Consider the following 12,548-nt stretch of genomic DNA (forward strand, 5'->3'; position numbering starts at 1 on the left):
TGTCTTCATCTAACTTGTTAATAAATAAAATTTGTGTGAAGGTATTGAGGCCGTGGAGAGGCTGACGACGTTAGGTATCGGAGTTAATCTGGTGACGTATTTGACGGGAACTATGCATTTAGGCAATGCAACGGCGGCCAACACCGTTACCAATTTCCTTGGAACTTCTTTCATGCTTTGTCTCCTCGGTGGCTTCATCGCAGATACCTTTCTCGGCAGGTTTGTATACAAATAAATATTTAACAAAATTTAAATCATTCAACTTATTTTTTTAAGTAACAAATTGAATTAATTATTTTGGTTTGTATAGGTACCTAACGATTGCTATATTCGCCGCAATCCAAGCCACGGTAAGGACAATAGAAGTCCCTTTTTTATTACCAAAACTTGTAGCCAAGAAAATGAAATAAATTAAATAAAATTATTGACTAGCCTAATAAACAAATCGAAATAGGAAACAACATAAGTCGTTATTTTTGTTACAAAATTTCCGAAAAATTAATATTCATGTGTATGAACTATGATTATTATCAGGGTGTTTCGATCTTAACTCTATCAACAATCATACCGGGACTTCGACCACCAAGATGCAACCCAACGACATCGTCTCATTGCGAACAAGCAACTGGAATACAACTGACGGTCCTATACTTAGCCTTATACCTCACCGCCCTCGGAACGGGAGGTGTGAAGGCAAGCGTCTCGGGTTTCGGGTCGGACCAATTCGATGAGACCGAACCAAAAGAACGGTCACAAATGACATATTTCTTCAACCGTTTCTTCTTTTGTATCAACGTCGGCTCTCTNTCCTTCAATATTTTATTTTATGTATAAAAATTAATAAAAATTTATCTCGGCAACTTTCCTAGTATAAATAGATGTATTAATGGACACATTTAATACCACAAAAGAAACCAAGACCAAGAGCTCCCAAACAAAACAGCCTTTTCCATAAGAACAAACCCCCAGAAACTGCAAAAAAACTCCTAAACCATCTTCAAGATATGTCTCTTCCTGAAACTAAATCTGATATCCTTCTTGATGCTTGGGACTTCCAAGGCCGCCCCGCCGATCGCTCAAAAACTGGCGGATGGGCCAGCGCCGCCATGATTCTCTGTAAGTATATATAGAACAATACACCAACAATATATATGCTGAAGACAACACTTAGAATTTTCTGATGGCCCATTTACTATAAGTTATAAGTTTCTTGTGGGCATCGTTTGATCTCCCATGTCTTCATCTAACTTGTTAATAAATAAAATTTGTGTGAAGGTATTGAGGCCGTGGAGAGGCTGACGACGTTAGGTATCGGAGTTAATCTGGTGACGTATTTGACGGGAACTATGCATTTAGGCAATGCAACGGCGGCCAACACCGTTACCAATTTCCTTGGAACTTCTTTCATGCTTTGTCTCCTCGGTGGCTTCATCGCAGATACCTTTCTCGGCAGGTTTGTATACAAATAAATATTTAACAAAATTTAAATCATTCAACTTATTTTTTTAAGTAACAAATTGAATTAATTATTTTGGTTTGTATAGGTACCTAACGATTGCTATATTCGCCGCAATCCAAGCCACGGTAAGGACAATAGAAGTCCCTTTTTTATTACCAAAACTTGTAGCCAAGAAAATGAAATAAATTAAATAAAATTATTGACTAGCCTAATAAACAAATCGAAATAGGAAACAACATAAGTCGTTATTTTTGTTACAAAATTTCCGAAAAATTAATATTCATGTGTATGAACTATGATTATTATCAGGGTGTTTCGATCTTAACTCTATCAACAATCATACCGGGACTTCGACCACCAAGATGCAACCCAACGACATCGTCTCATTGCGAACAAGCAACTGGAATACAACTGACGGTCCTATACTTAGCCTTATACCTCACCGCCCTCGGAACGGGAGGTGTGAAGGCAAGCGTCTCGGGTTTCGGGTCGGACCAATTCGATGAGACCGAACCAAAAGAACGGTCACAAATGACATATTTCTTCAACCGTTTCTTCTTTTGTATCAACGTCGGCTCTCTTTTAGCCGTGACGGTCCTTGTCTACATACAAGACGATGTTGGACGCAAATGGGGCTATGGCATTTGCGCGTTTGCGATCGTGCTTGCACTGAGCGTTTTCTTGGCCGGCACAAACCGCTACCGTTTTAAGAAGTTGGTTGGTAGCCCGATGACGCAGGTTGCTGCTGTTATCGTGGCGGCGTGGAGGAATAGGAAGCTCGAGCTGCCGGCGGATCCGTCATATCTCTACGATGTTGACGATATTATTGCGGCGGAAGGTGCGATGAAGGGTAAACAAAAGCTGCCTCACACCAAACAATATCGGTACGATTTCTTTAATTAACTCATCGTTTGTTTTCCAAATCTATTTTAAAACATTTTAGTGAAAAAAGAAAACAAATTCCCACGTACGTTTCTCTTGATTCAAGATTAAAATTTTTAAAAATAATTTGAAGACTAAAAATTGTCAAATTTTTATATTCCATTATAATGGTTTAATTCAAATAATTGAGGTGTAGTGTAGGTTCCCATAATTGAATCTGATAGTAGTATCAATAGACTTGAAAAATGTGAAATTGAAGTGGGTAAATAACTCGAAAAGCTCGTGTCCTTTAATTATAGTGGGACCACAAATATTTTTGATTATATGCCTACTTGGCATTAGAAATCGATTTTTAATTTTTTTTGACAGCCATAAAAAAAACTAAATTAGAAAAGCTTGATTTTTTTTTTTTGTTTTGTCTCTTGGGTATCATTTTCATAATATTATCACTCGACCATACAGCCAAACTGGTCCTGGATACGAATTTTTACAGCTAATTGCAACTTTTAAAGATATTTTTTTGGGTTCAAAGGCCCTACTTTGTCATTTATATGTAGATTTTTTTTTTCCTTAGGAGTGTGTGTATATATGCATGTGTATGTTCGTTAGATAACACGTCAAGTTCGGTTGATATCATAGGTAGGAAAAGAAAAGAAGTCTCTCAAAAGATATAATACAAATTCAGATAAACAAATGAATATATGCAAGTGGTTTAAAAAAATAAAATAGCAAGTGGAGTATAATTCTCCAGCTTTACTTTTCACCTATACAATTACGTTAGAAAATTTGACAGCCTCTCTTGATTATTTTTGGTTTTCACACAAAGCGTAGCTCCATAATCGTGACAAATTATATTTTTCATAATATTATTGTTATTATTATTAACTGATTATGTTGCCTTAAAACTTATACTAGTATATCATTACACACACTGACACAAATATATATTCATTCACCTGACTCGTAAGTACAGTATCTTTTTTTATGCAAACCTTAAGTACAGTATCTTTTATCCATCAATCCCTATGCATGCCTACAAAGAAACAGAAGAATCCAAAGGAATCAAATTGTTTTTTATTCCAGACAGTTTATTAAAAATCTTTTTGGCATCTCTAGATATATATTTGAATTTCTTCCTTTTTTTTTTGGAAAATAAAATGAATAAAAGAAGAAGAGACGAGAAGTTAGGGGAGACAGTTGTTTTGTCTTGTAGTGAAAACGTTCACGTTTAGTGTCGTAAGACCTCCACTACTATACACCTTCACCGGGACAGACCCAATTAGTTAGGCATATAACATCAGTAACATTAACCCTACCGTCACGTGCTTTGCGTGCTAAGTGCTTCATTTATATTTTGTTTGAGTCTTTCTAAGGTAATATATAGCTGAAAAAACATTAGAGAAAACTTTTACCTTTTTCCTTATTTTTCAATTTTTAACATTTTTTTTTCTGGACTATTCTAAAAAACAATTACGTATGTGCATATTTATATTTCTTGCTATGGGTGTGTGAAGGGTGTACGTCATCTTGAAAAGATTCCACGTAACTATCTCTGACTCCACAACATGTTGTTGATTCAATGCTTAGGCTATATTCCAAAAAGGTGTATTATTGGTAAATAATAATCTATGAAATTTCAATAATTAGGGGCATTTCACATACGTAACTATTGCACAATAACAAGCCAACGCTTACTACTACGAAACACATAAAAATTCTTTTAATGCAAATTTAAGGATATATAATCATACAATAATTATGTTCTAATTATTCCTTATATCATTTTTGATGCCACAGTGCATTGGACAAGGCAGCAATAAGGGACCAGGAAGCGGCAGTGACCTCGAACGTATTCAACAAATGGACACTCTCAACACTAACAGATGTTGAGGAAGTGAAACAAATCGTGCGGATGTTACCAATTTGGCTAACATGCATCCTCTTCTGGACCGTTCACGCACAGTTGACGACATTATCAGTCGCACAATCTGAGACGATGGACCGTCACATGGGGAGCTTCGAGATCCCTCCAGCTGCGATGGCAGCCTTCTACGTCGGAGGCCTCCTTCTAACCACCGCCATCTATGACCGTGTCGCCATTCGCCTTTGCAAAAAGCTATTCAACTACCCCCACGGTCTGAGACCGCTTCAACGAATCGGTTTGGGGCTTTTACTCGCATCTATGGCTATGGCTGTGGCTGCTTTGGTAGAGATCAAACGTCTTCGAACCGCACATGCCCATGGTCCAACGGTCAAAACGCTTCCTCTAGGGTTTTATCTACTCATTCCACAATATCTTATTGTCGGTATCGGAGAGGCATTAATCTACACGGGACAATTAGATTTCTTCTTGAGAGAGTGCCCTAAAGGCATGAAAGGGATGAGCACTGGTCTATTGTTGAGCACATTGGCATTAGGGTTTTTCTTCAGCTCGGTTCTCGTGACCATCGTTGAGAAATTCACCGGGAAAGCTCACCCGTGGATTGCTGATGATCTCAACAAGGGCCGTCTTTACAATTTCTATTGGCTTGTGGCCGTACTTGTTGCCATAAACTTCCTAATTTTCCTCGTTTTCTCAAAGTGGTACGTTTACAAGGAAAAACGACTAGCTGAGGCCGGGATTGAGATGGATGATGAGCCGAGTATTCCCATGGGTCATTGATGATGATGAACATTGTGCATGTCTATGTTGATATGTTTAAAATTTGATTTTGAATTTTGTGGTATATTTTATGATGATTTTTCTTAATTACCTCTTGTTTCCGAGTCGACAAATAATGGACCGACCGATAAGGGATAAAAGTGAAGTTTTCCCAGGGTTCTGTATAAAAGCAGAAATTGTAAAATTTCCAAAGATTTGACGCAATTAACGTTCTGTTTTAATTTTTAATTTTAATTTTATTTTTCAGTATGTCAAAAAAACTTAAAAACTTCGCGTTTTCTTCAGCGTTAATACTTGAGGTTTTATGTAATTAACGTTTTTCACTTATTTAATTTATTTGTGTTTAAAAAGGTGTGATTACACCAGCACTAATTAACTAGTGGACTATTACACCTTTCTTTTAATCTTTGGTTAACCCAAAAAAAGAAGAAGGTGTCACTGAATTCATTACCGAACTGGGAATTTACTGAATACAATGTCTCTCTCTCGATGATTACTGGTCAAGTGATTAATTTAAATAATTAGGGAGCTGCATGATTAAGTCTCATGGATGTTTTGACATTTTCACACATATTAAGAAAAATTAGGGAGCTGCATGATTAAGACTTACTAGTAAGTAATGTTCTGTGCACGTTTCTTTGTCTAATTATTGTCTCCTGATGCTTATCTAGTTTTGAGATACAAAATAATAGTTTCTCAAATATCCCCAAACCAATCATGTAGATTTAAAATCTCAGTTTGGAGGACATATATATATATATATATATATGTGATCACTTCTGGCATGATACTGCAGAGCGATTATATCCATTTCTGCATATGGACATCAATCAAATCCATCGAATTATGGACTAAGTATTCATATATACTAGTCTAACAGTATGCTTGTGATATTTCTTTCAAGAATTCGCTATATCTTATAAGAGAGTATCCTTTTCTCTAGCCTAATTAATTCAATTAGTTTTTCATTTATTATTATTATTTTTTTTTGTTAAAGAAGTTTTTCATTTTTTTAGGTTAATGTTTCATTTAATGTAGTTTACTAAGTTAAGAACAGGAGATCTTTTTTTTGGTAGTCATACATATTTTAATAATATTGGTTGGCCCTAATACATTAATTGCCAGCAATATAAAATACTATAAATTTGCATAAATTCCACTACATGTTTCACAAAAGGAACAAAATTAGAAAATATCTTGAGAAGTGGTAACATATGAATATGATTTACTGTAATGATTGGTGGAACAACAATAGTGATGAAGTGAGACTTTTTTTGGATCTGGAAACTACATGAGCCAATCACAACGAGTAATTATGAACTTTTGATTTAAAGGAATATACTAGTTTAGTTTAATGTGTCTTTATTTGACTTTGAAAAGACACGAAAAGAGAAAGTGGGGGAGGACTAGGGAGAATTACTTTTTTCCCAGGCTATCTTTTCATTGGTTTGTCTTTTCTCTTTTTGTCTAATTGTCACAAAATACCACAACTTCTTTACAATCAGATCGAACCATCATAGATTCATAGGGGGTCACTGCTGACATTGACGATTCAGCAACCCCTATAAAACTGTGGGTAAAAATAAGAAATATTTTTACCGTTTCAAAAAATATAAGATGTTTTAATTAAAACATGTTTTAATTAAAAAAACATGCATATTAAGAAATTTTTACTTTTAACAAGTTCAACCAGTCAACATAATATAAAATACTAAACTAATTTAAAAGTTGCATAGAAACTTGAAAACATCTTATATTGTAAAACAAAAAACTTCTCTAAAACATCTTATATTTTGAAATGGAGGGAGTATATATTTTTAACAGATGTATGTATATATTTGACTACTTGGTATTCTATTATCAATGTTAACTTTTAATTAATGTGATAAATAATAATATGCAATTTTAAAACAATCTCACTTTCATATGGCGGGAAGCAAAAAAATCACTCGATATATTATTTTCATTAGATATTTAACATTAAAAAAATATAATAGAAAAAAATCACGCATTTTTACTTTTGTAACAGCTCAATGACAAATAGACAAGAAAATCTTCGAATGTTCCGATTTTCTGGAAAGTTAATTATTTCTTACTCATCACTCAAATATTCTAAGTTTTTTCAGTTAAAAATGAAATAGTTTTTCTTTAAATGCCGGTTTGTTTATATATTTAGTGGACATATTTATTGCAGTATTTGATGAGACTAATCTAGTATTTTTTTTTTGTCATCTGATATTATTGATAATAAACTTGAAAAATACATGAAATACAAACTTAACTGGCCGAAACAGTAATATCCCCATAGTCTAGAGCCGATGAGACTAATCTAGTATATTTTCCACAATTTTTTTTCCTATTATCCATGTAATCATTATGGACTTGCATCTTTTATACATTGATATAAAGGGTTGCTAACTCATTGGAGAGTAGTCTGGACTCTGAGGCTTAGCTCGTAAAGTGGGCCTGGATATGTAAACATATAAGCCTTTTTTTGTTATTGTTCAACAATTCAAGCCTATTTGAATTTTTATCATCTATTGGTCTAAGCTAAGGTCTTGAGTCCATCTATGTATGACTCAAAACATACACGACGATGACCTAAGACAATTCAAAATTCGAAGTGATGGAATCAACACGGTCGGCTAGAAAACTTCTTCTAACTTGGAAATTTCAAAGCGGGACTTAGTCCATATGGTGTAGTTGAAGATTGCATTCATACGTAAAGATAGGCTGAAGTAACAACAATATGGGAGAGAAGGAGAAACTGTCTCACTAGTTTTTACCTCTTATCATAAATCAATGTCATAAGTTAAAAACAAATAAATCGAAATCACAGACTGTTATAAGATTACATGATGAAAGCAAATTGTATGAAAGAATCAGAAACTCGGGAAGGCGGTTCGATATTTTCATTCGGTGTTTCGCCTTCTTTTACCAACGCACCTCTGCGGCGCTGAACGTTTGTTCTTTGCGTTTGCTCCGAATTTGACATCTTTCGTCTTCCCCTGCATCTTCTTGTACTCTCTTGATCTCAAAACTGCTTCCAAGATATTAATGTCTTCCCGGATCTCATGTCTAGAGAGCGACGTTAAGCACGGGAGTATCTCTTTTTGGAAGTTCTTCATTCTACTCCCTCTTCTCAGCTTGAGTCCAATCTCTTTGTTGTTATCTCTTGTGATGTTGTTATTAAGCTCATCTAGAGCCATTGATGACACACAGAAGTCTTCTTCAGTGTTGGTTTCGCTTATTCCTAACGTGTGTCGCTCATATGAATCGCATGAACATCCCGGTTCCGCTTTACCCATCTCGGGCTTATCTGAAAAGTCTTGATCTTGAGATAAGCTGTTGGTTCTTGACACAAGCTTTAACTGCAAGTCTTGATTTTGATATGAAATCTCTGATATGTGGACTAATGATTCAGCTGCCATTTGAATCACTTCAGATGAATCTTCCTCCTCGTTACAACATCCATTCTCCTCCTGTAAGTCTTCTTCTGTGACGGGAAACTCAAGGCGGGTTCGGCAAGAAGGCTCCAATGCTCGAGGAGAAGAACTTCTTCTTGACTCAGTCCTCGAGTTGTTTTCAGTAGTGCAGCAAGAAGTATATGAAGCTGGAGATGCTGTGCCGTCTTTTTCATGAACATTTTGGCATTGTGGAGAGCAAAGCGGAGTAGGACCATCGTCTATTCCACTCTTCTCGCAGCTCGTTTCTGTCTCTTCGATGTATGGACAGTTCAAATCTTGTAAGAAACAATAATGAGGCTCAGAAACAGCAGACTCATCAACCGGAGCGCTATTAAGATCCAGTAAACTTGGCTCCTCCTCATTACTTGTCTTATCACTAACATCCTCAACAAGAAGAGATTGATCCACTGCCTTGAGAATGTTTGAGCTGATCCGATCGAAGAAGGACGGTTTTGTTTCAGGATTTCTCATAGTAACATAGCTAACAGAAGCTGCAACATGCTCTGTTTTCTCTGTTTCGGAGACCCATGAGGGAGGAGGAGGTTCTTCAAGATCAATAACAATTCTTGGATTTCTCTTGCCACTCCAGTTTGTGGCTGTTGCTTCCTTCACATTATTTGCTTCAATACCCGAATGATATCCCAACTCTACGGTGTTTCGGGAACCACCAATGCCGTAAAATTTCCCTGAACCAAGTGTCTCATGAAAGTTCATATACGCATAGTGATCTGCAGGACGCTGAAGATCGATATCTTTTGTCAACAGCTTAGGGGAGTTGAATCTCTTATATCCATCACTGGACATGGAGCTCTCACTTTTCACCTGATACACCTGAAATGAAAACCTTGTGAACAATCTATTCTACAATTCTTCTTAACACAAACAGAGTGAGAGTGGCCATGATGAACAAAAAGGTCAAAACTCTGTAATAAGCTACACAATCTTTTACCTGTCTCCCAAATAGAGTGACCATATTGATTGGATTCTGCTTACAAGTCCCTTCTTTATATGATACAACATGTTTCTGTGACAACACTTCTTCTTTGGACAAACCGAAGAAATACATGGCANTGGAGAGCAAAGCGGAGTAGGACCATCGTCTATTCCACTCTTCTCGCAGCTCGTTTCTGTCTCTTCGATGTATGGACAGTTCAAATCTTGTAAGAAACAATAATGAGGCTCAGAAACAGCAGACTCATCAACCGGAGCGCTATTAAGATCCAGTAAACTTGGCTCCTCCTCATTACTTGTCTTATCACTAACATCCTCAACAAGAAGAGATTGATCCACTGCCTTGAGAATGTTTGAGCTGATCCGATCGAAGAAGGACGGTTTTGTTTCAGGATTTCTCATAGTAACATAGCTAACAGAAGCTGCAACATGCTCTGTTTTCTCTGTTTCGGAGACCCATGAGGGAGGAGGAGGTTCTTCAAGATCAATAACAATTCTTGGATTTCTCTTGCCACTCCAGTTTGTGGCTGTTGCTTCCTTCACATTATTTGCTTCAATACCCGAATGATATCCCAACTCTACGGTGTTTCGGGAACCACCAATGCCGTAAAATTTCCCTGAACCAAGTGTCTCATGAAAGTTCATATACGCATAGTGATCTGCAGGACGCTGAAGATCGATATCTTTTGTCAACAGCTTAGGGGAGTTGAATCTCTTATATCCATCACTGGACATGGAGCTCTCACTTTTCACCTGATACACCTGAAATGAAAACCTTGTGAACAATCTATTCTACAATTCTTCTTAACACAAACAGAGTGAGAGTGGCCATGATGAACAAAAAGGTCAAAACTCTGTAATAAGCTACACAATCTTTTACCTGTCTCCCAAATAGAGTGACCATATTGATTGGATTCTGCTTACAAGTCCCTTCTTTATATGATACAACATGTTTCTGTGACAACACTTCTTCTTTGGACAAACCGAAGAAATACATGGCAGTTTCGTCTGGTCTAACTCTTTTATTCTATTTCTTATGGCCCGTCCCTATCATATATAAATAGAAAATCGGAAAAAAAAATGAGATGATCAATACCTAAAAAATCAAACTGTATAAATGGATCAAACATAAGCATTCTAACACAAGAGAGAAACAAAACAACCATCAGTTCATAAACTGAACACCCCTGGAAGCTCATTCTACAGCTCAAAAGATTGAATCAAGAAGCCCATGAACGTAAAACAATAACACCATCAATGCTCATTATTTAAGACCAGTTATCAAATGAAAACACACAGGTGGTCTTAAAAAAAAAGAAGGAATCAAATTTAGAATTCTTAATCCTGTTCCTATGTAAACCAATACATATCTGCTAAACGCTCCTAAACTTGTAGTGTTAAAACTAAACCTAGCGTATATGATGATGATCAACACACACATATAAATCTTTCAAACTAATGATTATGCTTGAGCATGCAAACAAATAAGTAATGCTTTAGTGGGAGATTCCATAAACGCTATATTCAGAGTACTTCACATTCACGTAGATATAAATATATATTTTCCTTAACCCGAATTCAACAGTTAAGAGCTATAAGCGGAAAAGTAAAAGCATCCACTTCACGACGAACATAAACATATAGTAAAGAATAAGAAGAAGAAGAAGAAGAGGAAGAAAACACTATAAAAAAACATGAATTATTATTTATTTAAAAATTAAAGAATTACCCAGAAAGAGAGAGAGAGAGAGGATATAATAAAGCTCGAAGCTTTACCAATGGAGAGATTGAGGAACAGATCTGGGAGAGGAGCAGAACAGGAGAAAAAATATCTCAAGAAGAAATGAGATCCAATGGGTCAGATTCCAATGGTTATTGTCTCCATCAATATATACACATATAACGTGTATCTGTAATTATCACCAATAATTTTTTTTTTATATTATCGGATCATGAGGAGCGAGAGAGAGAGAGAAGAGAGAGAGAGACTCTCTCAAAATCTCAGAGAGAGAGAGAGAGGAGAGAGAAAGAGGGGTCTCTCCTTATTAGTGGTTAGTGTGCAACATCATGAGCTATCTTTTTCTGAGATTTATTAACTTTATAAGAAGAAAAAAAAAACAAAGTTTATTGGAGTATATATTATGTTTATTTGACAAAAAGGTTTTTTAGGTGTGTGTGTTTTAGGATTCCTCACTTTATTATTATTTTCCTTTTTTCTAATTATGATCGAATGGGGTTGTTTACTCGTGACAATTGATTTTTTAAAAAAGGAAAGATATATAATTAAATTGATGATTTTTAAAAAAAAAAGAGAGTATATATGTTGTTGTTGTTGCAGCTGTCGTGTAGTGGGAGATTATTATGGTCAGATCTGTGTTGTGTTGGGTTGAGTTGAGGAAAGAAGAAGAGGACCAAGCATAGTGTTTGGGACAGAGTAGAGGCTTTTTGTAGTAGTAGCCCAGTTATTAGTTTCCAGCTCTTTTTTTCCATCTCTCTTTCATTCTTTTTTTATTTCAATTTCTCCCCACAAGTATTTATTGGGTGATGTGATTTCTCTCTCTCTCTCTTATTATTATTATACTATCTCGTACGAATCTAAACCAAATACTACAGTACTACTATTATTAACTTGTAGTTTTTTTTTTCACAACCATACTAATGTGTAATAGACTAGTAGTATAATGTTTAAAGTTTAAACGATATGGTAGTATCGTACTACCTTTCTTTGGGGGGTCCTTCTCGATTATATCGGTTTAGGCGTTCAGCGTACGTACGAGGGGATGGAATTGGAATTTTTGATTTTCTTTCATGTAGAAAACGAAACCATTACTGTCTTGGTTTTTGGGTTTTTTTTCTCTCGGAAAAAGTTGTACCTGTCTTGTTTCTCTACATTTTTTTTTTGTTTTCTTTAGTTAGTAATCTTACTCTTGAATTATTGACCTACACACTACACGTTACTTTATACTAATATTTGACTGATATGCGGATTTAAAGTTTTACAAATTATATTAAAATTTATTGTACATTATTTATAAATTTTATTTTTATTATAATACACTTATTTATCTCCATTTACAAATCTTTTATATATATTACCATTAAAAGTGTAATTTCTTATACCTAATAT

The 12,548-nt window shown here is 35.5% G+C and overlaps 3 protein-coding genes across 3 annotated transcripts; 2 read left to right on the forward strand and 1 right to left on the reverse strand.

The window, feature by feature from the left end:
- On the forward strand, positions 32 to 834 carry LOC104743240 (protein NRT1/ PTR FAMILY 6.3). Its single transcript, XM_010464346.2, has 3 exons — positions 32 to 219; positions 311 to 350; positions 535 to 834. The coding sequence occupies exons 1-3, from the start codon at positions 113 to 115 to the stop codon at positions 832 to 834; spliced, it is 447 nt and encodes a 148-aa protein (XP_010462648.1). The 5' UTR covers positions 32 to 112.
- On the forward strand, positions 908 to 5,227 carry LOC104739862 (protein NRT1/ PTR FAMILY 6.3). Its single transcript, XM_010460332.1, has 5 exons — positions 908 to 1,116; positions 1,276 to 1,453; positions 1,545 to 1,584; positions 1,769 to 2,343; positions 4,139 to 5,227. Exons 1-5 carry the CDS (start codon positions 1,005 to 1,007, stop codon positions 5,001 to 5,003), a joined length of 1,770 nt encoding a protein of 589 aa, XP_010458634.1. The 5' UTR covers positions 908 to 1,004; the 3' UTR covers positions 5,004 to 5,227.
- Positions 7,754 to 9,536, reverse strand: LOC104739863. Its single transcript, XM_010460333.1, has 2 exons — positions 9,420 to 9,536; positions 7,754 to 9,301 (listed from the first exon to the last, which is right to left on the reverse strand). The coding sequence occupies exons 1-2, from the start codon at positions 9,534 to 9,536 to the stop codon at positions 7,916 to 7,918; spliced, it is 1,503 nt and encodes a 500-aa protein (XP_010458635.1). The 3' UTR covers positions 7,754 to 7,915.

Source organism: Camelina sativa, chromosome 14 (genome assembly GCF_000633955.1).
Source record: "Camelina sativa cultivar DH55 chromosome 14, Cs, whole genome shotgun sequence".
Classification (NCBI taxonomy): domain Eukaryota; kingdom Viridiplantae; phylum Streptophyta; class Magnoliopsida; order Brassicales; family Brassicaceae; genus Camelina; species Camelina sativa.